This window comes from Callithrix jacchus, chromosome 10, assembly GCF_049354715.1.
Source record: "Callithrix jacchus isolate 240 chromosome 10, calJac240_pri, whole genome shotgun sequence".
In the NCBI taxonomy this organism is placed as follows: domain Eukaryota; kingdom Metazoa; phylum Chordata; class Mammalia; order Primates; family Cebidae; genus Callithrix; species Callithrix jacchus.
Window position 1 is genome coordinate 131,042,626 of NC_133511.1, and position 21,876 is coordinate 131,064,501.

The 21,876-nt window shown below is 65.7% G+C and overlaps 1 protein-coding gene across 7 annotated transcripts; it reads right to left on the minus strand.

Annotated features, from left to right (window-relative positions):
* Positions 1–335: 335 nt before the first annotated feature.
* TSPAN4 (tetraspanin 4) lies at positions 336–21,742 on the minus strand. Of its 7 annotated transcripts, none has more exons than XM_017978391.4 (8): positions 21,665–21,742; positions 14,147–14,226; positions 4,238–4,429; positions 3,013–3,087; positions 1,742–1,843; positions 1,533–1,664; positions 1,352–1,435; positions 336–884 (listed from the first exon to the last, which is right to left on the minus strand). In XM_017978391.4, the coding sequence occupies exons 2-8, from the start codon at positions 14,207–14,209 to the stop codon at positions 816–818; spliced, it is 717 nt and encodes a 238-aa protein (XP_017833880.2). In that variant the 5' UTR covers positions 14,210–14,226; positions 21,665–21,742; the 3' UTR covers positions 336–815. The 7 variants fall into 7 exon arrangements, with proteins under 7 accessions (XP_017833880.2, XP_078197937.1, XP_017833881.2 ...); XM_078341811.1 differs by having other exon boundaries at positions 21,585–21,742; XM_017978392.4 differs by having other exon boundaries at positions 21,537–21,742.
* Between the last annotated feature and the right edge of the window lie 134 nt (positions 21,743–21,876).

A 21,876-nucleotide genomic window follows, 5' to 3' on the forward strand; every position in this document is an offset into this window, starting at 1 on the left:
GGCCAGGCACTGCCAGGTCAGTGTGGGTGTGGGCAGGGGTGGGGATGCCACACAGGATGGGATGCCTGGAGCGGGCTGTATGTCCCCGGGGGTGTGGGGAGAGGGTGGGGCAGGCATGACCTGGAAATTGAGATTGTGGGGTGCAGTTTGGGGATCAGACACCCCAACCTGAACTGTCATCCCTGTGGCTGGTGTTCCCATCACAATCTGCAGGGGGGGTGCCCACAGCCACAGGGCTCTATCTAAGCACCTGTCATGCCAGAGGCTGCTCTGCCCAGGCCTAGATGCCAAAGGGGAAGATGGGGTGGGGGGGAGGTGGACCAGCAACAGGCATGGGGGGCTGCTCACACTTTATTAAGAGATGCACCATGAGTCCCATGGCCACTGTGGAATGTAGGTGAGGGGCCCGCGGCCCAGCCTGGAGCACCAGGACCACCTCCAGGATGGGGCCACCTCCAGGATGCTGAGACCTGGCCCCTCCAGCCCCATCCTGTGTCCCGGGAAGCCAGGGGCCACAGGCTGGCTCCCATGTGAACACCGCTCTGGAGAATCATACATACAAAAACTGCTGGAAGCCCCTCCCACCCCTGCCCTGGGTTCTGCAGCCAGTCTGTGGCCATCCCCTGGGGTGGGGGGGGTCCGGAGGCCCCGAAGGCACCCAAGCCAGGGCCTTCCAGAAACAGGTTCCAGGCATCTGTCCCTCCCCTCCCTCCCAGCATGGGGCAGAGCACCAAGGCCGGTGGTGGGAAAGGCAGCTGTGGGTACAGCCCTCTCCCCATGGGCGTCCTGTGGCAGAAAAGCAGGTCTCCGGTGGCCTACGCGCAGTAGGTATCTGCCTTGACCACCTGGCAGTACATGGTCATGGCGAAGGTCAGGCCCAGGATCTGTGGGGATGGAGGAGTGCTGGGCAGCTGCTCCACGGGCTGGGGCCTCATGCCCAGAGCGTCCCTGTCAGGTGTCCTGGCCCTGACCCCGGGGTGGGGGACACAGTGGCAGAGCCCCTCAGTTTCCCATGGCTCACGCCCCACCAAACCCTGGGGCTCGGCCATAGCACCCTCCCCTGAGCCTTGCAGGCATGAGGGCACCCAGGACCTCACGGCAACTGTGGAATTAGAGCAGGGGTCTCTGCCCTGGCCAGTCCTGGGACACCAGCGTGGACGGACAGCCGCCTCTGCCCTGCACCCACCTCCACCTCTGTCCACTAGGCGGGAGCCCACTGTCCCCACACCCCGGCCCTGCCCATACCCCCAGAACCCACCTTCCCTAGTCATGAGCTCCTGGGAGCGAGGCCTTTGCTACCTCGTTCCCTGCGCTCAGAAGGCCTCAACAGAGGGGGACCCCCAGGCCTTACCTGCACTAGCGCCGTGCACAGCCCGAAGACCCCCACAGCCAGCAGGTTCTCCTGCAGCCACACCTTCACTGTCTCATAGCAGGGCTGTAGGGAGGCGTGCCCCGCACGTCACGGCAGGGCGTCCCAGGCTGCTGGCCCCCACCCTCCAGGCCCCGCTGACCCCCATGGGGGTCCCACTCACCGCCTTCCACCAGGTGCCGGGGGCATGCAGCCCGCAGCTCTCACTGAACTCCAGGCAGCACGAGTCAGGCACACGCGTGGCGTTGTACACCTCGAACCAGTCGGTGTAGTTGGAGACGCCACAGCAGCGGAACTGGGGGGCGAGCTCGGGTCAGGCTTAGGCAGGAGGGGGGGGCACCCGCTGACCCCACCCACCTGCCCATGCCTCACATCAGTCTGGATGATGCTCCAGGCGTTGGTGAGACCCACGTTGCCCTGTGTGCCGTACAGGTGCAGGCCTTTCTTCAGGTCTCGCTGGGCGTACCTGTCAATCTGGGGGTGCAGTGGGGTCAGCAGGGCCCTTCCCACTGTGTCGCACCCCCTCACCCGGACGCCCTCCCTGGCCCCGAACCTGGGCCCCCGACCCTTCTGCACCTCGTCCTGAAGTGGCTCCCGCCCCTGCCAGCCTAAGAAACTGCGAGTCCTCAGTCCCATGTCCTCAGTAGCTCTGAGGCTGAGGGCCCCCACCCCTGAGCTTCCTCCCCAGGCAGGGAGAGGACCGTGGGTCCTGGGAGACAGGGGCAAGGACAGAGGTGCCTCCACATGTCACACACAGCCATGCTGTGTGAGCTGAAAGCCAGGAGCTACAAGCGCCAGGCCCACCTAGCACCCTGGCCTTGGTCCCCAATATTAAGTGAGGGCCTGGGGCTCCTTGGAAAAGGGGCTGATTCTGGGACCGGGGCAGGGAATACAGGAGGAGGCTGGAGCGTCCTGCAGGGCAGGGAAGTCAGGACGTGCCCCAAAGTGAAAAGGCTGACAGGGGTGCACCAGGGGACACAGCAGCTGACTGCAGGAGCTCCCCAGGGCCGAGGACGGGCAGTGTGAGTCACAAAGTAGTGTTGTTTTTAGCTCAGAGCACAGCCTCAATATCTGACTTCATCTCAGCATAAACAAACGGCCAAATATACAAATTAGTGCCGCACAAGAGCACTGGGGGCAGACAGCCCAGGACACTGCCTCAGGGCAGGGGATGACCCCCGGGCAGCCTTGGGTGGGGGAGCGGGCAGAGGGCAGGGGATGACCCCCGGGCAGCCTCGGGTGGGGGAGCGGGCAGAGGGCAGGGGATGACCCCCGGGCAGCCTTGGGTGGGGGAGCGGGCAGAGGGCAGGGGATGACCCCCGGGCAGCCTCGGGTGCGGAAGCAGGCAGAGGGCAGGGGATGACCCCCGAGCATCCTTGGGTCGGGGAGCAGCCTCGGGTGGGGGACGGCCTCGGGTAGAGGAGCGTTGCCCTCATGCCCGGGGTTGCCTCAGAGCCACAGCACAGCCTCCCAGGATTGCTGTCGCGCTCCCTCCAGGCCTGGTCTCCAGTGGCTACTGCGAAGTCCACCCCCGCCATCCCTGGCCACCAGTGAGGGCAGATGCCGGGCCACTCTGTCCACGCCCCCTGGGGTAAGGACAGAGCCCCAGCCCTGCAGTTGGGCCTGCGCTGAGGCGGCTGTACCTTGTCCGTGTAGGCGAAGAACAGGATGGCGATGGTGGCCTCTAGCAGGAACACCAGCAGCAGCAGCAGGAAAAACTGTGGAGGGGCAGGCTCAGGCAGGGACCCGGTAGGCCCCCCGGCCTCCACCCCACAGCACGCCAGGGCCCGGGGCCACACACCTCAGGGACACCTGGTGCTACCAAGAAACCCCTGCCAGGCCCCTACTCCCAGAGACCCCGGCATGCCAACCCCACCTCAGAACTTGGCCCAGGTCCAGGGACTGTGGCTGTTGCGTCCGGCTCAGCCCGAGTGTGGGGCCCTGGGCTCCCCTCCCATCCCCACCCCGGGGCAACCCAGACACCCCAAAGTGGGCACAAGTCCTTGTTCCCGAGGCCTCAGCCCCTGTCAGCCGCCTTCAGGACACCTCCATCTGGGGGCCTCACTGGGTGCCTGTGTCTTTGTGGCGGGAGGAGGGGCCACAGCTGGGCTGCAGAAGCCCCCTCCGCCCCGACATCACAGCCCTCAGGGCAGCCAAGGTGGCCGATGCACCCTCCACAAGATCATGGGCTGTAAACCCTGCCTCTGACCACCCAACCTCCCCCCTCCTGGTGGCAGCTCCGAAGCTCAGCCTGACCCCAGCCCTGCTGTTCCTCCGCGTGGGTCACTGACACCCTGAAAAAGGAGGGCAGGAATGGACAGGGTGGGGTCGGGAGCTAGGGGCCCAGGCAGGGTGGGCGTAAGTGCGGCGGACGGGGAGCTGGGCTGAGGACAGAAGGATAAACGCATCCCTGCCTGTAAGTCCGGCTCCAAGGCAAGGTGGGGCCAGGAGGGTCTCAGCAGAGGGTCCCAGGGAGCTGAGGCCAGGCCCCTGGTGGGGGTGGGGTGGGGGTGGTGAGGAATGAGTCATGGAGCCCGGCTGCCCACCCACCCGCCCGTGAAAGGCCTTGTGTACATGTGCACACGTGCATGGGGCTGTACCTGCACTCACCGGGGCCAGTGTCCTGTCGAGGGAGGCCCCGACAAGCCACAGCGTGTTCTCTTGAGAGAGTGACCCCCACTGCTCTGAAAATCCCCCCCAGCCCTGACCCAGCCTGGAAGACCCAAGACTGACTGGGGCCCCAGACCACACTCCCGCCCTGGAGGTCAGACCCCTGAGGTGGCACCCGCTTGTGAGGGTCACTGCTGCAGCCACGGCTGGGGGCCACCACGCCCTACACTGTGTGTCCCCCCAGGCCCCGGCACTCACGGTGAGGAGGAGGCACTTGTTCTCCTTGATGGCACCCAGGCAGCCCACGAAGCCGATGGCCATGACAAAGGTGCCGGTGACAATGAGCAGGTTGGCGGCCGACAGGGACGGGAAGGAGGAGGACAGCGTGGCGAAGCTCCCCTGTGTGGCCGCCAGCCAGATGCCGACGCCCAGCACGCCACAGCCTCCCAGCTGGGGCACGGCCAAGGTGAGAGAGACAGAGAGGGTGAGGCTCTGGACCCCAGGGCAGAGCCCGGCCCACAAGTCCAAGGCGGCACCACCTGCCGTCCTGAGCCAGAACCACCCAGAGTCCCGCTAAATCCCACGGCAGCCCTGGGGGTGTCCAGGGCAGGCCCGCCTTTTCCCCACACCCTGGTCTGGCCCCATCCCCAGACCCACACTCCACAGCCACAGTGGTGTGGGCTCCCATGGGCCCCAAAACCACCCCCGGCCTGGAGCCAAAGGGCGGGGATCTCAGGAGGAATAAGAGTCCCACGGGAGCACCTGCTGTCTGCAGGGCCACCTCCCACAGCATCTGTAAGCGCCAGAGCGTTTACTCCACTTCCTGATGCTTGTTCTTATAAAAATCAATTAAAATACAAAGAGGCGGGAGACCAGCGGGTGCTGCACTCGGAGGGAGGGTGGGTGCCAGGCTGCCGGCCCAGAAGGCCTCATAGGGAGCAGGGGTCCGCCAGGACCCCCACCCTCAGACTCAGGCCACGGGCTGTTTTGGGAGAGGCAGAAAGATGCGTTCTAGGCACAGGGCAAGGAGCCCCCCAAAAATACTGACGAACTCCGGGTCCGAGGCACGGGGCCCAGGCGGGTGGTGGGGACGTCCCAATGGTCTGCTGGCTTGGGGGAAAGGCCGCACAGCCCTGGGGGATTCCTGCCCCAGGACTGGACGGGACTGGGACTGCACTGGCAAAGCCATCCCTCAACCCTACAGAGCTCCTCAGAACACCGAGACCACACGCCCGAGGATGGGCTCAGACCACAGGCTCTAGGGGTTCCCGGTCCCACCAGAAGCCCCAACTTGCCCCATAGAAGCCTCCCAAGCCCAGTGGAGACTCACACCCCACTTTCCAGACAGAAAGCAAGTCTGGGAGACAAGCTGCTGGCCACGGGGAGCCCCACCCCCACCGGCAGCACCAGCCCAGCTTGAGAGGGGCCTGGGCCTCCAGGCTGGAGGGGCTCACGAAGGCCCCATGGGCCCCAGGACCCCTGCCTCGGGATGCATGCTCCCTCACCCCCCCGAGCAGCACATTGGCCAGGGCTAGGCTGGAGGGTGGAGGCCGCCCCCTCACTGGCTGGCAGGAGCCTGCACGCTGGGGAGGTGGACACAGCTTCCTCCCCAAGGGCAGGGGTGGCCGCTGGTGCCCAGGCGTGCAGGCCAGGCCTCTCACTGGTGTCTTGAGTCCCTCTGGGCTCGTCAGGGCAAAATGCCCTCACAGCAGAATCGCCCTGCCGGGGCCCCAGAGGTACCACAGGTGCTCAGGCTGTCCTGGGGAGAACACGCAGGCTTCCAAAGGCAGCACCTCCAATTAACGTCCAAAACAGCACGTTGTCGGGAGGTTGCACGGGCCCGTCCTGGAAGCTCTGCTGAGCCAGCGTGGCTCCTGGTCCTGTGGAGTCCCACCCACAAACCCAGAGCCCTCCTCAGCAGCCAGGAATGGGGGGGCAGGGGGCAGGGGTGTGGGGGAGCTGGACAGTGCAGGAAAAGGCATCACCCCTGTGCTCTGCACCCCAGGACTGGGAGTACCCTCAGGCAAGGGCTGACGCAGGCACCTGGGTGTGGCTTCTGAGCAAACCCAGCTCCAGAGGCAGCTTAGGGGGATAGGGGAGGTTTCCCAGGAGACCAGGAAAAGGCTTGGGATGGGAGTCAGCACAGCCCGATGGAAGGTGGCCTGGGGGTGCACCAGGGGAGGGATGCATGAGCCTGGGATGTGTGTGAGCCGGGGTGAGCCTCAGTGTGAGACAGGGTGAGTGAGCCTGGGGTGGGGGTGAGCCAGGGTGTGAGCCTGAATGTGAGCCGGGGTGAGTGAGTCTGGGGTGGGGGTGTGAGCTGGGGTGGGTGTGAGTCTGGGTGTTAGCCTGGGGTGGGTGTGAGTCCAGGGTATGAGCTGGGGTGGGTATGAGCCGAGTGTGAGCCCAGGATGGGTGTGAATCCAGTGTGTAAGCCTGGGGTGGGCGTGAGCCTGGGGTGTGAGCCGGGATGGGTATGAGCTGGGGCGTGTGTCAGACCAGGGTGTGTGTGAGCCCAGGGTGGGTGTGAGCTGGGGCAAGTGTCAGCCAGGGGTGGGTGTGAGCCGGCACATGTGTGAGCCGGGTGCGTGTGTCTGGAGTGTGCAGGACCAGAGGCCAGGTCTGTGGCACAGTGAGGGGACCTCCCTAATCAAGAGGATCTGTCCTCACCGGGAGCATTGGGCTTGGGGCACAGTCCCAGGATGGGCAGGGGTCTGCCAGCTCTAGAGACCCCCCCACTTCCCAGTAGATGAGCTGTCCGCCGTGCTGACCAGGGGTGTGGTGCCCCCACCCATCTATGGGAAGGTGTCCCCCATAACATCCTGGAGCACTGCAGAGACCTGGACGGGCAGTGGCCCACTCAGTCCTGCCCCTGGAATGTCAGGCACAAGGCCACACACAGCGTGTAGAGACCAGTCCAGATGAGGCCACCTGTGCTGTGTAGACAGACAATGCCAACCGTGCCATGCAGACAGATCAGTACAGATGAGGCTGTGCAGAACTGGGGGCCTTTCCTGAGGAGCACATGGGAACCCTGACCTTCCCTGGGCTGTCCTCATGTCCTCCCACCGTTCCCAGGTCTCATGGAGGGGCAGATAGGGCACTAGGGGGACCCACACATGGCCTGGCACTGTCGCTGCCCCAAGAACCAGGCAGAAAAGAGATGTGCCCTTGGTCTGGATCACCAGGTGATGGGGCAGGAGGGTGGGGCCCTGCTGGCTCTGGACTTGCCCCATGGAAGAGGCTGGACATCAGAGGGAAACCAGGGGCCCTGGAGAGGAGATGGGCATCGCCAGCTCAGAGCATATCCTGGGCTCAAGCGCCAAGCTGCCTGCAGGTCGAATCCCAGGCTGAAGGCCCAGGCTGGGGGTGCAGTTCCCTGAGCTGAGCGGAGGTGCTGGCGCAGCCGGCACAACAGAGAAAACTGTCATTTAAAACCCAAACTGGGCTGGGCACCATGGCTCACAATGGCCTGTAATCCAAGCACTTTGGAGGCCAAGGCAAGCGGATCACCTGAAGTCAGGAGTTCAAGACCAGCCTGACCGACATGGTGAAACCCAGTCTTTATAAAAAAATAAAATATAAATAAAACCCAAACTGTACAGATCACGAGGTCAGGAGTTCGAGACCAGCCTGGCCAACACGGTGAAACCCCATCTCTACTAAAAATACAAAAATTAGCCAGTCGTGGTGGCGCACACCTGTGGTCCCAGCGACTCAAGAGGCTGAAGCAGGAGAATGAATCGCTTGAACCTGGGAGGTGGAGGTTGCAGTGAGCCACGATCGTGCCACTGCACTCCAGCCTGGAGACAGAGCAGGACTCAGTCTCAAAAAAAACCTGCCTGTGCCGTCAGCCTCTGCCTTCCAAGGACGGCAGACCGACCGCTCCTGTCAGCAGGAAGATGAGCTGTTCCGAGCTGCCCTCGCCCCATGGGAACACGTTGAAGGGCACAGGAAGGACGGGTGCAGAGTGGCTGGCACCATGCCAGGTGTGGCACCCCGTTCCATGGGACTGGGCAGGAAGGGGCCCTACACCTCCAGCCCCGGGCCCCTCCACAACTGCCCCAGCCCCGGTGGGAGTTTATTTCCCTAATTAACATTCCACGAAACATCCTCACCTCCACCAGACGGCAGGAAAAAGACACCCACTCACTGTCAGCAGCCTGGTTCGGCCACACACACTGTGACAGCCCACGATGTCACCAACGCCCCACACCGTCACGTGGTCACACACACGCTCACAGTCTCTTGCTGCAACCCGGGGTCCCCCAGGCCCTGAGGCCCCAGCATGCCTCACCTGCACACTGGCAGACACACACACACAGACAAAACGCACGCGCGTAGTTAGTAAAATTACCTGCAATTTTGAAAGCGTTTCTGTGTAAGCTTTTAAAACATTTTGGCAGGAAAATTATAGCCTCGGAGTGCAAGAGAAAATGGGCCCCATTGCCTGGAGCAGAACAAAGTAGGATGAACGGAGCTGAGGCCAGGAGGGCCAGGGCCCTCTTTGGTCCAACGCAGCCAGAGGGGCAGCAGCTGGGGGTGTGGCTGGCAGCCGGGTGCGTGCTGCCAGGGTCCCACCCAGCATCTGGGCCTGGCCCCAAAAAACAGACAAGCTGCCTCCCCGCCCGTCCAATACAAATAGGCGGGGAGGCCCCCTCCCTCACTGCTGCCCCCAGGAGGCCAGACACAAGCTCAGGTGGAAGGTGACCCTGCCCCCATGACAGCTAGGGAGAGGAGCCCTAGGGATGGCAGCTGGGGAGACAGCCCAGGAGACGGGCGCCCATCCCAGACCTCCTCACCACCATGGCCAGCCCGTCCTCCTCCCAGGCAGAAGCTCACACTGCCCACTGTCCACTTCTGGGGACAGAACCTGTTCCCAGCACCTGCTTGAGAACACTTCAGGCCAATGTCCATCCGACACCTGCTCACCCCGATCTTCAGCACCCACCCAAGAGGCTCGGGAGGGCCGACCCCAGCACCCACCCAAGAGGCTCGGGAGGGCCGACCCCAGCACCCACCCAAGAGGCTCGGGGCGCCGTCCCCCAGTGCTGGCGTGTGCAGACGCTGCTGAGGCCCTTGCATTCCCGGCCCTGCTCCTCTTTTCTGGTCTGGACAGCCCCCCTGAGCCTCCTGGTCAGGCCTCGGGCAGGGATTGTGCTTCCTCCAGGCCCACGTGCCTTTGTGTGGCAGATGGCTGGGCTGCTGGCCACGTCCTTGGAACAGGATGGGGGTCTGGGTCCCTGCAGGGGCCAGGACTCTGTCCAGAGACAGGGACGCAGGCAGCCAGCACAGCCTCAGGACCCTCTGGGCTGGCGGATGTCCCATGTGACTGGGAGGCTGGTTTCCAGGGCTGACGAGTCTGTTCACTTACGACCTGCGTGGTTCACTGTGCTGTTTCCTTACACAGTGGTCTCATTTCCACAGCCTCATCTGTCCTCCGCTCCCTCACCCCTGACCCTAGCAGCTCTCCAAGGGCCCCCAGGGCCCAGAAATGAGGAGACCGGCCCCCACCCAGTAACCAAGGCCCACCCTGAGGCCAGTGTCCAAGGCAGGGAGGGCACAACAGCCCCTGCCAGGGGTCACCTGCCCAGGGCACCATGCTGGGTCCTGCGGGTGAGCAGAGTTTGCCAGAGGACGGGGAGGAATCCAGGAGGAGGCTGTGACCCCACAGGGCTGCGTGGGAGCGGCAATGAGGCGGCTGGTCCTGGTTGGGCCAGGGCCACGGCTCACACTCTCACTCCCGTACCCCTGCGGGGCCTCCTGACTTCCACCTTCCCTCTGCAGCCCTGAGCTGCCAATGCTACATCCCTGCCCCCGAGAGCCCTCTCCACACAGAGGCCCGGCCGCCCGGCCACCCACCACCAGCTGGGACCCAGCAGCTGCACAGGTCCCACAGAGCCAGGCCTGCGCTACCTGGTGGACAGGTCCACCCACCCCCAACAGCACTGGAGCTGCCTGGAACCCACCACTGGGCAGGCAGGGACCCCAACCGACCATGGCTGCACCCCACCCACAGGGAGCCACACACTCCCCAGGGCTCAGGCACGCTGTGGTTCCCCACGTCGGGGCTTTTGTTCAGAAATGAACATTTGCCACCATCCCCACCCCACAGGCCGGCCTGGATGCCGAAGTCCTCAGAGAAAGGCCCGGGAGCTGGAGGCAGAGCCCCTGCCACCCCTGGGGGACACTGTGCTGTCCGCCGTGGTGGGCCAGCCACACCATCTGCCAGCTCTCAGCTCATCCCAGGGGAGAGAAGCCACGGGCTGGCTCTCTGCACCCCCTCCAGGCTGTGACACTCACATGCTCACCTGGGGGATCCTCCAGGGGCGCAGGCAGCAGGGGAGGTCTGAGGGGCCTCCCACATTTCCATTCATCCCTCCCCATGCCAGGCCACATCTAGGGACCTTACCCTGTGCCACCCCACGTGGTGCAGATGGGAAATGAGGACCCGGGGAGAGCAGGACTGGCCCAGGTCCCACAGTGGCAGGCAGGGCTCCGGCCCCCCAGGAGGGCCCTGACCACAGAGGGCCTGAGCTCCCGGGCGGGCGTGTGGGGTCGGGGGAAGAAGAGGGGGAGGACAGCCCTTCCAGGTAGCACCGCGGCGGCCTCCACCCCCGGCCAGCAGGAAGAGCAGGCCCCGTCCTCTCCCCGCCACCCCTGGGACTCCTCTTCCATTAAGGGAAGAGCTTTGCTGGCAGAGGCTGAGCTGACAAGGCAGCACGGAGGCCCCAAGGCGGGGTCCCAGGGCAGCAGAGCCCCCACGCCTCACTGCAGCTCACCTGGGTCTGTTGGCACGTGCCTCGGCTCAGGACACCTGGCTCAGGCTCCTGGGCCCTGCACCCAGCCTCCCTCTGGCATAGGGCTCCCAGGAGACACCCTGGCCCCACCACAGGGACCCTGCTTCCCAACCCCCGCCTGCTTCCCACCCCCGCCCTGTGCAGGGTGGGGAGGGCTCGGCAACCGTGTCCCAGTGGAGCTGCCATCACCGGGTGGGGGCCTCGATTTCCTGAAGGCAGGCAGGTGTGTCCCCAGGTGTCCGTGGGGCTAGGAGTTGGCACCGCTGCTCTGAAGGCCCCACCGGGTCCCCTACCACCAGGCCAGGACACATCCTACCTCCCCACACCCTGGCCACCCCAGGAACCCTCCACACTCCACCCAAGGCTGAAGGCTGTGGGCACAGCCCCTCTGACAGCGCCCCTCCCAGACCCCAGCAAGGATGCCAGCCCAGGAAACCGGACCCGATGCTGCACCCAAATAACCGAGCAGCCTTCAGCCTTCTGGAGCCAGCCCCTCCCCTCCCCTCCCAGGTAGGACCCAAGGCCGGTCAGCGGCTGTGGTCTCAGCCAGGGCCCCAGCCTGGCCGTGGGAGTGCAGGGGGCTCAGGCCTGGGCCCGAAGAGACCTGGCAGCCAGGAGTACTGTGAGGGTCTTGGAGGGTCTGCATTTGGAAGAAGGGGGCTTGGAGGAGAGCACGGAGGCAAAGGCAGGAGAGGGGGGTGCTGGGCTGGGGCTGAGGGCCCAGGAGAGCAAAGGTGAGGGGCAGCCAGGTGAGGTGGGGGCAGATGGAAGCTACAGAGCCATCACTGCACTCGGACCACTGCGCGGGTGCCAGGCACACCCACCCCTCCCAGTGCCAGAGGACCCCTCACCCCAGCCACACCTGTACCACGTCACAGGGCTCAGCCCCTGCCCCCCTCACCCCAGCCACATCCACGACAGGGCCAGCCCCCCACCACACACACCTTTCCTCACCCACTCTGGCTCTCACCACTGCCCACGGCTCTAGCCACTGACTGCCCACTGGGGCTTCCCCATGCCCTCCCCATAGGCCCAGCACAACTTGGGCAGTGAGGAGTCAGGGATCTTGAGGTCCCACCAAGGGGGACACCCCTCCCACCACCTTAACCCTGGGCTTCACTCCTGGGGAGATAGAGAAAATGATTCTCAGGAGGAGGCCCAGGTTCTGCCGCCTGGTCTCCCACTAAGTAGGAAATGGAGTGGGCGGCATTTTCCTTTCTGGCACCCCCAAAAGGAAAGGGGTCCTGGGCAGGGGCTAGCTAGGCCTGACTCCCAAAACAGCCCCACACCAGGAGGAGGGGCTTAGCCCACAGTGGCTCTGGACGCAGCAGGAGTGGACATCAGCCCGGGACAGACTCCTGGCAAAACCCCCACCCAGTATTACTCACCCTGCTCCACCTCCACCCTCAGACCCCCGCTGGACACCAGCTGGGTTGGGTGGGGCCAAGGCTGGTGTATGAGGCCAGCAGGGCTCCCGTTTGCTAGACTGGGGGGCAGCTGATAATTGAGTAATAAAAGGTAACTGGGGCTGGGTGCACGCCTGTAATCCCAGCACTTTGGGAGGCCGAGGTGGGCAGACCACCAGGTCAGGAGTTCAAGATCAGCCTGACCAATATGGTGAAACTCTGTCTCTACTAAAAATACAAAAATTAGTCGGGTGTGGTGGTGGGCGCCTGTAATCCCAGCTACTCAGGAGACTGAGGCAAGAGAATCGCTTGAACCCGGGAGGCAGAGGTTGCCGTGAGCCGAGATCTCGCTACTGCGCTCCAGCCTGGGCAACAGGCAAGATTTCGTCTCAAAAAAAGAGAGAGAATTGGATTTTCCAGCCCACAACAGGGTCCCAAGGGGGCTCCTGGTATCTTCTTTCCCAGGCTGAGGGCAGCGGAGTGTGCCTGCCATGCAGTAGGAAGGGAGGTTTCTTTGGGGTTCTCAGAGACTCCCCTGGAGGACCCTCCTCCTTCTCCCTGAAGGCAGGTGTCCAGGCCGCCAAGGACGAAAGGAGGGTGGAGAAGGGAGAAGGCTTCCCCTCCCAGGACCTGCCCGCCAGGCCCCAGCCCCACTGCGCCTCAGTCATTCTGGCCCATCCCCATCACAGAGGCACTCCAGTCACTCAGTCGCCCTCCACACTCACGTCTCCTGCCACCCCCACCTGCAAGGCGCCCCCAGGGCCTGGGCTCACCCCTCCAGAGCCTCTTGCAGAAGACAAAGCCTAGTGGTGACCCCTTTTGGAGGTGGACGTCTTGGGTGACAGCTGGCAGCCCGGGCTGGTTGTCCCTGCCAGGGACCCCCTCCCCTGGTCCCACCCCACGCTGGGGAGGGAAGGAGCCAGGGCCGAGGGCAGAGGTGGGAAGGCCCACCCAGGCTTCTGGGCACTACCAGCTGGACCTCATGCAGACTGACAGCCTCCTTCTGAGGCCCAGAGCCCAGGCAGGCGCTAAGGCCACACCCCCTGGCTCCCAGCTGCAGGAGCAGATTCAGGAATCCAGGAAAGGGCACAGAACGACCTTGGCATCACTTCACTACGCCTTCCCCAGCCCAGCCAGTGAAGCCCCAGACCCGGCCCAGGCCACCCTGAACTCCTGCCACCTTCCCGCAGGGGCCAGGGACCGGACAGGGTCGCGGCTTGCTCCACAAGGCTTGCTCCAGGGCCCGGGCCCCACCTCCTGCGGACAAGACACGTGCTGGGTAGGGTGGAACTCCGTCCTTCCTCCGCCTCAGCTCTGCTCCGCCCAGCACACAGGTCCCACCGGGGACACCTCTGCAGGTCTGAGCAAACCTGATCCACCTCGGCAGAACTTCGAGAAGCCTCTGGCGCGGGAAAACCAGTGTCTCCCGTGGGCGCTCATCACCCACGGCCCAGCTCAGTGTACGGGACTCCCCTCCCTTCCGCAGCGCCTCCCGGAGACCTGGGGACCTCGGCGGCAGCCCGCTCAAGCCCTCGGAAGTGAGTCCTAGGCCCGGAGGGGCGGGGCTGAGGTCAGGATCTCGACTGCACCGAGCAGGGGTCGGGCCCAGGGGAGGCCCCGCGGCCCCACACACTGCTGGCCACGACCTGGACTCGAACCCCGACCCTGGGGGAGGCGCAGTGCCCGGGTCCGCCCCGTCTGGCGTGCACGTGCGCAACACGAGAGGGGGACGGGGTGTGGGGCAACAGCTCGGAGCGCAGGGGGCGGACCCCGTGGTGGCGAAAACCTTCCCACGGAGAGCGGACCCCCGGCCGGAGCATTGATCTTGGGTCCTCCTGGGAGCCCCCCAACCGCACCCAGTACCCGGCCGGGGCAGCGGCTGCGGTCCCCAGACCCTGCGACCCGCCACAGCAGAGCCCCCGCGTCCTTCCCGGAGCCCCCAGCCCGGCCCCCGGACTCACCCAGAAGAGCAGGTTGAAGGCGAACATGAGGTACTTGACCGCCTGGAGGCAGGCGCGCGCCATGCCGCAGCGCTTCAGCTCTAGGAGGAAGATGAAGGAGAGGTCCAGGTAGAAGACCACGTACTTGTTGCCCTTGGGCGACGTGTAGCGCGCCTGGGCGGCCTTGGGGCCGGGGTTCGCGTGCAGGCCGAAGAAGGCGCCGCCGCCCCCGGCGTCCCCGGCGTCCCCGCCGCCCGCGCGCCCGTACAGGCCGCTGTAGCGCCGGAAGGGGCCTCTGCGCGCGAAGCCCGGCTCCTTGCCCTCCGGAGAGGGGCTGCGCCGGTACGTGGACTCGTCCGTGCTGGAGCGGCGCATCGCGCCCGGGTACCGGGGCCGCAGCTCACCGCCCCGCGCCCGCCGCCCCGGAACGCCCCATCCCGCCCGCTCCCGCTCCGGCCACCGCGGTGACGGCGGGGCGCGCGGCAGGTTCGACCCCGGCGGCGGGACCCAGACACCTGCCCGGCCCGTGCGCTGCGGCCCCGCGCCCCAGACCCCATGCGCCCCGCCCGGCCCGCTCCCTCCCGGCCAATCCCCGGCGGCTCCGCCCCCGCACGGACCCCTCCCCTGCTCGCCGCGCCGCCCCGCAAACCCCAGCGCTCCGCCCGCGCCCACCAATCACCGCGGCCCCCGGCCACGCAGCCGCCGCGACCCCGGCCCTCCCCACCTGGCGCGCGCGGCACGAGGATGCTTCCGCAGGGCGTTCGAGGGGACTGGGGGCCGGGCCGGGGCCCGGGTCCAGGAGTGAGACCTGGGTAGCTCTCAGCCCACGACCGACGCCCTGAGCCCTTCCCCACACGGGACCTCGCCCGGCCCCCGGCCCCAGGCCGGGCATGGAGACTTCGAACCACGCAGACAATATACAAAGCATCAGGCAAATGGAGGGTGACCCCGTGCTGACTGGTGGCAACTTGGGGAGCTCTGGGTGCCAGGGGGGCTGGGTCAGCCTGCACCGCATGGAGGGGGTGTCGGCGAGGCTTTAACTATACCGGAGGTTCCAGAACACAGAAGAGCGCCGGTGTCATTACTAAGACTCCTCGGGCCAGACCCAGGGCGCTGGAGGTGGGCCCGGCTCGGCCTCTGCCCCGTGCTGTCCCCAAGGCCGGAGCGGGGCCGGCTTCAAGGGCAGTCACGTGCACCCACCCCAGCTGGCCCGATACTCTGCTGTTCCCCGTCTTGAAATTCTTGGTAATTTCTGGCCGGGCGTGGTGGCTCAGGCCTGTAATCCCAACACTTTGGGAGGCCAACGGTGGCGGATCACGAGGTCAGGAGATCGAGACCATCCTGGCCAACATGGTAAAACCCCGTCTCTACTAAGATACCAAAAAAAAGAAAATTAGCCGGGAGTGGTGACACAGGCCTGCAGTCCCAGCTACTTGCGAGGCTGACGCAGGAGAGTCGCTTGGACCCGGGAGGTGGAGGTTGCAGTGAGCCGAGGTCGCACCACTACACTCCAGCCTGGTGACAGAACGAGACTCTGTCTCAAAAAAAGAAAACAAAAGAAAAGAAAAATTCTGGTAATTTTTAAACAAGGGGCTCAGAATTTCATTTTGCTCCAGCCAAGGCTGGAAGTCGGCCTGCGAGAGACCCTACCCCGCCCCTGACAGGCACACACAGGCCCGTGGAAGATGCAGCTGGCTCCTGGGTCATCACGCTCGGTGCACACATGCCTCCCACAGCCGTGCCGCCAGCCTACCCCACGTCTCCAAAGCCCAGTCCCAGCACAGGGCACAAGGCCCCTGTGGTGTTAGGGAGGCACCAGCAGACGGCCCAGATTCCCGGCAGTTTACCTGAAGCCCAGAGGTCAGGAATGAGGAAGGTCGGGGAGGAAAAGGAGGGAGAGGCCGCTAAGGGAGGGGAAGAGGGTGCTCCCTGGCGGGGCTGACCAGCTCTGGAGGCCTGGGTCCTCCTGGAGTGACTGGGGTGGGCTGCTGTGGGAGCCCTGGGTGCCCAGGGAGGTCCTGCACCTCTGCCCACCCCTGAGGACCTGTACTGGGTGCCCCAGGCCTCTGCTGCCCCCAAGGGCTCTATGGAGAACTGCAGCCCAAGCCCGGGCAGCATCCCATGCTCAGGTCCTCCCTAGGGGAAGCGGATAGAGGGCCCCAGAGAACAGGAGGCCAGCCTGGAGGTCCCCTGAAGGTCCACACAGCCAGCCTGGGGCTTCCCACGGCCCCTCCCCTGCACCTCCCCTGAGGGTTCTTTGGTGAGTCTGGGCCCAAGGAACAGGTCAGAATGGTGGCCACGCATCAGGGGCCCAGCAGAGACCCCAGGTATGGGAATCGCCCCTGCGAGAGGCTAACAACATGGCCTCCGCTATTAGGTGAGCTTGATTCCTTACACATTCTGGGCTTGCGTTCAATTTCTAACACCCAGGAACCCTGGGACCCTGGCCCTAACGGGAACCTCACCCACAGCTCTGCCCAGAGAGCAGGTGGCACCTGGCCCCCTTCCCCTGGCCATGCAGGCCCAACCTGAGGGCAGACACTCAGCCGTGGGCAGCACCTCCAGTGAGCTCCCATGGACTGGGCAGAGCTCAGAGCACCTATCTGTGGGCCAGGTGAGGCGAGGAGCCATGGGGACCCGGGAGGACGCCAGGCTGACTAGGAGAAGTCAGACCCTACCTGGACTCAAAAACACCACCCAAGCCCCCTCCCCACACACCAGCCCCACCCCAAGGAGAGCGCCTGCCGCCATGCTAGCCAGTGGCACCCTGCCCCATCTCTCCTGCATCCCTCAGTGGCTGAGGCTGGAAGGGGAAGTGACAGGCAAAGCTTGAGGGTCCCAGGCAGGTGGGAGGGCAAAGGGAGAGCTGGTCTGGGTACCTGAACTGAGCCCAGTGCCCAGGATGCAGTCCCAGTGCCCCCCAAGACTCCTTCCACCCCCTCCCATCTACAAAGCCCTGCACGTGTCACCCATGTGAGCAAATAAGACCTATCCAAGAAGAAATGGAAAAACTCGATCAAGGCCACCAAGGGCCAATATGAGCCGGGCTGGCTTACTTCTGATGCCAAGTTCAGGATTCATACTGGGTTGGCCAGACGCAGGCAGGGGCCTGGGCAAGGCCACGGTGTCAGAGCTCAGTCAAAGAGGGTCCTTCCTCAACACCCCAGTGGGGTGTGCTGGGCCCTGTCTCCAAAGTCCAGCCCCTCCCCACAGGAGCTCCGAATGGAGAAGCTAAGGTGTGGGGTCAGTGTCCAGCTGGCAAGGCCCCTGGGCTGGGCAGGACACCCAGCGGTAGGCCAGTGCTGCCCACCACACACCATTCGGCCAGCCAGGCCGTGACCTATCTGGGCTGGCCACGGGAAGGAGGCCAGGCAGTGCTCAGGGCCCCGGAAGGCTGACCAGTGGGCAGGCGGGCAGTGGGGGTGGCCAACGTAGCCCCAAGCTCTGCAGGAGGAGAGACGGCCAGAGTGGAGCCCTGGTTTCCACCCTCAGCTGCACAGCCAGAGAGGCTCCCAGAGGAGAGCAGGGAACACCCCCCGGGCCCTGTCACCACAGGGCAGAGGGACAGTCGGGGTGGCCAGGGAGTGTACCACCGGACTCGGGGCAAGACCACTATGGAGCACCCCAACCAGGAGAGCCTGGAAACAGCAACTGAGTTGCCAAATTCTGTTCGCTCAGGCCTCTGAGACAGCCAGGCAGGGACACAGTGTGCAGAGAACACGCATGTTCAGAGATGTGTGCTCACAGCACAGGGACACGCAGAGACACAGGTCCAGACCCCGCTTGTACACGCACAGACACGCAGCAGGGACACGCAGAGACACAGGTCCAGACCCCGCTTGTACACGCACAGACACGCAGCAGTGCCTCCTCCCCGGGGTCCCGGACCCTGGACCAGCCTACTGTCTGCTTCCCGCCAGGCTCGGGCACCCCACCCCACCCTGCCTTCAGCTCTGAGCTGACACCCAAGTTCAGGAAGGGGCCTCACGCCCCTTCTCCACCATGAAAGCCCTTCTCCACCATGGCTGTCAGGTCGGGCAGTCTGTCCTCCTGGCACTCAGGGACTTCTGGCCCCAAACTCACCTGGGCAGCAAATTGCAGTGCCCACTACTCCCTGCCCTGCTAGCTCAGCCCCGCAACCTCGCCCCTCGAACCCAGCTCTGTGGCGTGAGATAACTGCCCTGCCAGTGGCCCAAGGCAGGAGGGAACCACAGAGGCTCCCACGCCACCCTGGCTGAGCTAGGCCCCAAGACGGACACCGGAGCTCTGTAGGCTGGAAGAGCCTGGGGGACTGAGCTGCAAGGAGGCCTCAGACACCCACCAGGCCAGACGGAGGTCCCACTCAAGGAGGGCCCTGCCCACTCGCCAAAGCAGCCTGTCTGCGGAGCCTGATGCCACGCCAGCAGAGCGGCCTCGAGCCCCAGCAGCAGGGCAGCAACTCAGTGCTAGCCCAGCTCAGACCCCAGGGTCTCCACACAGCCCAGCAGGGGCAGCTCAGGAGCCAAGCCCACACAGCCTGGCCCCGGGGACCGTGGGCACCCAGGCAGCTTGGAGGAGAGAGGCCCCCCAACACAGACTGCGGTGTGTGCTTCCTGGCGGCCTCAGCCCCTTCAGAGCCCCAGTGCCTGTCTCAGGCCCTCACCCTGGGGGGTCCCAAGCAAGTGGGCAGCCTCTCACGCACACAGAGGAGCAGGGACTGGGGGATCCAGAGAGGCCAGGTGGGACCAGGCTCCTCTCAAACAAACCTGAGCCCTGAGGCTGGAGCCATCACTGACCACCCCCAGCTCCAAGGGAGGGACAGACAGTCCAGGGGCCCCCCATTCTTTCCTGCTGGGTCCACCGAGGCCAGCTGCCTGCTCCAGGCCTTCTCCCCACCCCTCCCCTGCACTGTCGGGTCATTCTCTGCTAGGAGCTGAGGGTGAAAGCAGGAAACACACTCAGGCCTGTGGGTGGGGACGCCCACCTCAGGGGCCATCCCACCTGGACCCCTCCACCACAGTCTGGGGTCACACCGCGCCTAGGCAGCTGGATGGCAGGCAGCAGCATTGCCAAATGCCACCAGCCCAGGCATGTGGGTGGCTAGGCTGGGCCAGTCCAACCTCAGCCCCGTCTATGGACTCCACTGCTCACAATGCACGTCTCCCAGGACAGCAGCGAGGACGCAGAAAGCGTGGGCTAAATGCTGTTGTGCTGTGTACGGCGGGAAGTGGCCTTGGCTGTGTGTCCCGCTGAGGTGCTGGGCACGTGTGCACCCACCCCACCCCACAGCAACCTGGGAGTGAGCACACATCTATCCCAGGCACGGATGGGGCCTGAGGACACAGGTTGGGGGGGCAGGCGACAGGCACCATCACCACCCTCTCCCAGCCTCAGCGGCAGGAGTGACGCGGCCTCCTGGTGGGCAGCTGCTGGTCCCACCTGAGCTTTGCAGATAGAAACACAGGCTGAGCCAGGACCAGAGCGCAGGTCCCGCTGAATCCCGGCCCGGCTCAGCCCGTGCCCCGCCCCGCAGCCCTCCCGGTCCGCGGCTGCCCTGTTTCCAGGGCAACGCCCAGGGTGGGCGGGGCTCAGCAGCTCAAACTTCAGTCACGGGTTTTTTTCTGGTCCCTCGCCCTGAAGTGACCCCTCCTCTAGCAGGAAGCGCCCTGGGCACCCACCCTCCCCCGCCTGAAGCCTGCCCTGACCACCAGAGGATCCACAACGCCTCCTTCTATGAAACCAGCACCTCACCCCCCTGGCCCCGTACCAGACCCTCCCCAGCCCAGGGAGTCTGTCGCGACATTCCCTGCCCAGGAGAGAGAGGCCCTCACCAGCCACCCGTCCCCGCTGGCCGGCACAGTGCCCCGCCCCCCACCAGGCTCCCTCCCACCCCGCTCGCCTACGGAGGCCCGGGCTCAGGCCCCAGCCTGCGCCCGCCCCACACAATCGCAGGGGACACACCAGCCAGGCCGAGGCAGGCGCAGGCTCCCCAGAGTCCTCGAGTAGCGCCTGGTCAGGGCTGAGGACAGGCCTGGGCCCGCAGGAGCCTCGGCACACATGTGGTGGGGGCTCGGGGAGATGCGTAGAGCCAGAGGCCGGAGCGGCCTCCAGGTCTCAGGGCCTCTGCGGGGAAACGGAGGGATGGGAAGCGCACACACTCGGAATTCCAGGAATGTCAGCTTGGCCCAGGCCGGAGTTGGGATGGCAGCTCCCTCCCCGCGCCCCGCGCTCCGAGTAAACAACTCCTGCAGGCAGGAGCAGGGGCGGGACAGGCCCTGGACCCTCCTCCAGGAAGCCTCCGGGCCTCCACCCACTCCCCAGGGCCCACCCGGCTGACATCCGGACCCCGCTGCCTCCCTCACCTCCACAGCCACCAGCAGCCTCTGCAGCTGAGCCCGGCTCTGACCCCAGGCCACGGCTACTCACGGCCCCTGTCCTGCCCCTCTGCCCAGAGCAGGATGTGCGTCCACCCATCCTGGGGGGAGGGGGCGGGGAAGGGAAGTGGCCTCGGCTCGTGGCTCTGCACGTGGCTGGGTGGGGTACAGCAAATGCCACCGGGGAAGCTGCTCACGGCTCCGGCCAGGGTGGGAGCACAAACCCCAAGTGTGCAGTGGATGTGGCCAGCACCACTCTGGACCCAGGAAACCCTTCATCCCCCTCCCCTGCAGCTAAGGCCGACCCAGGTTGTCCTGAGAAAACGGCAGAGGATGAGCACAGGCCCAACCCAGCCAGAAGCCCCAGGCCGGCACGCCAGCCCAGAGCCTCCTGGGGCGCCACTTCGCAGCACACCGACCCCCCACAGCCCACCTCGCACCTCCAAGGAGCCTCCCTTTGCCGCTCACTGCACACCGACCTCCTCATTCCCCACCCCACCCCACCCCGGGGGCACAGCCCCGCGCCCCCTCCCGCGCACTCCATCCGAGAGTCCCGGGCACCTCCTCTAGGCCTCTGTGGGCCTGGGCTCCAGGGCAAGGCAGAGCCGAGCGGGTCCTGCCCGTGCAGCTGCGGGAGTCTGCCCAGGGGTCCCCTGTGCCGGGGTCTTCAAGGTTCAGCGCCTCTTCCGCGACCTCCCTCCCGGGCCCCCTCGCCCCGTGCTCAGAGGCGCGTCTGAGCGTCGGGGACCCGGGACGACGGGAGGCCCAGCAGAGCCGCGACCCAGCGGGCCTACCCGGACCCCCTACCCGGGAAGGAGCGGGAAGGACGCGGACAGCGGCCCGGGGGCAGGGGGCGGCCGGCGGGGGCCGTAACCGCGCGGCCGAGACCAGGGTGGCGCCCCTAGGGGCCGGGCCGCGGCCAGAATGGGACCCCCGGACACCCCGCGCGCAGAGGCCGAGGCGGAGGGACCCTCTACCCGGCGCGGCCAGGAGGGGCGGCAGGAAGACCCTCCGCGGCCGCCGCCCGCCCTGTCCCCGAGCCCCGCGCGGGACCCCACTTGTTGCTGCGTGTCGGCTCCGGGCTCGAACTCCCTCGCCCCGCTCACGTGCGGGTCCAGAAGCTCCAGGTCGGACGCCTCGGGCCGCGGGACACTGGCCGCGCGCTCCCCACCCCCGGGCGCGGTACCTGCGCCGCCGCGTCCCGCTCCAGCCGTCCGCTCCCGCCGCGCAGCTGTCAGTCAAGCGGACACGAGAAACGCGAACCGCCGCTGCGGAAGACGTTTGGCCCCGATTGGACTCCGTAGCCCCGGGGCGAACCAAGACGGCGGGCGGGGGGGGGTCGCCATCTGCTGCTGCCGGGGCCGCGCGGACCCAGCAGCCCCGGGACGCACGGGGAAA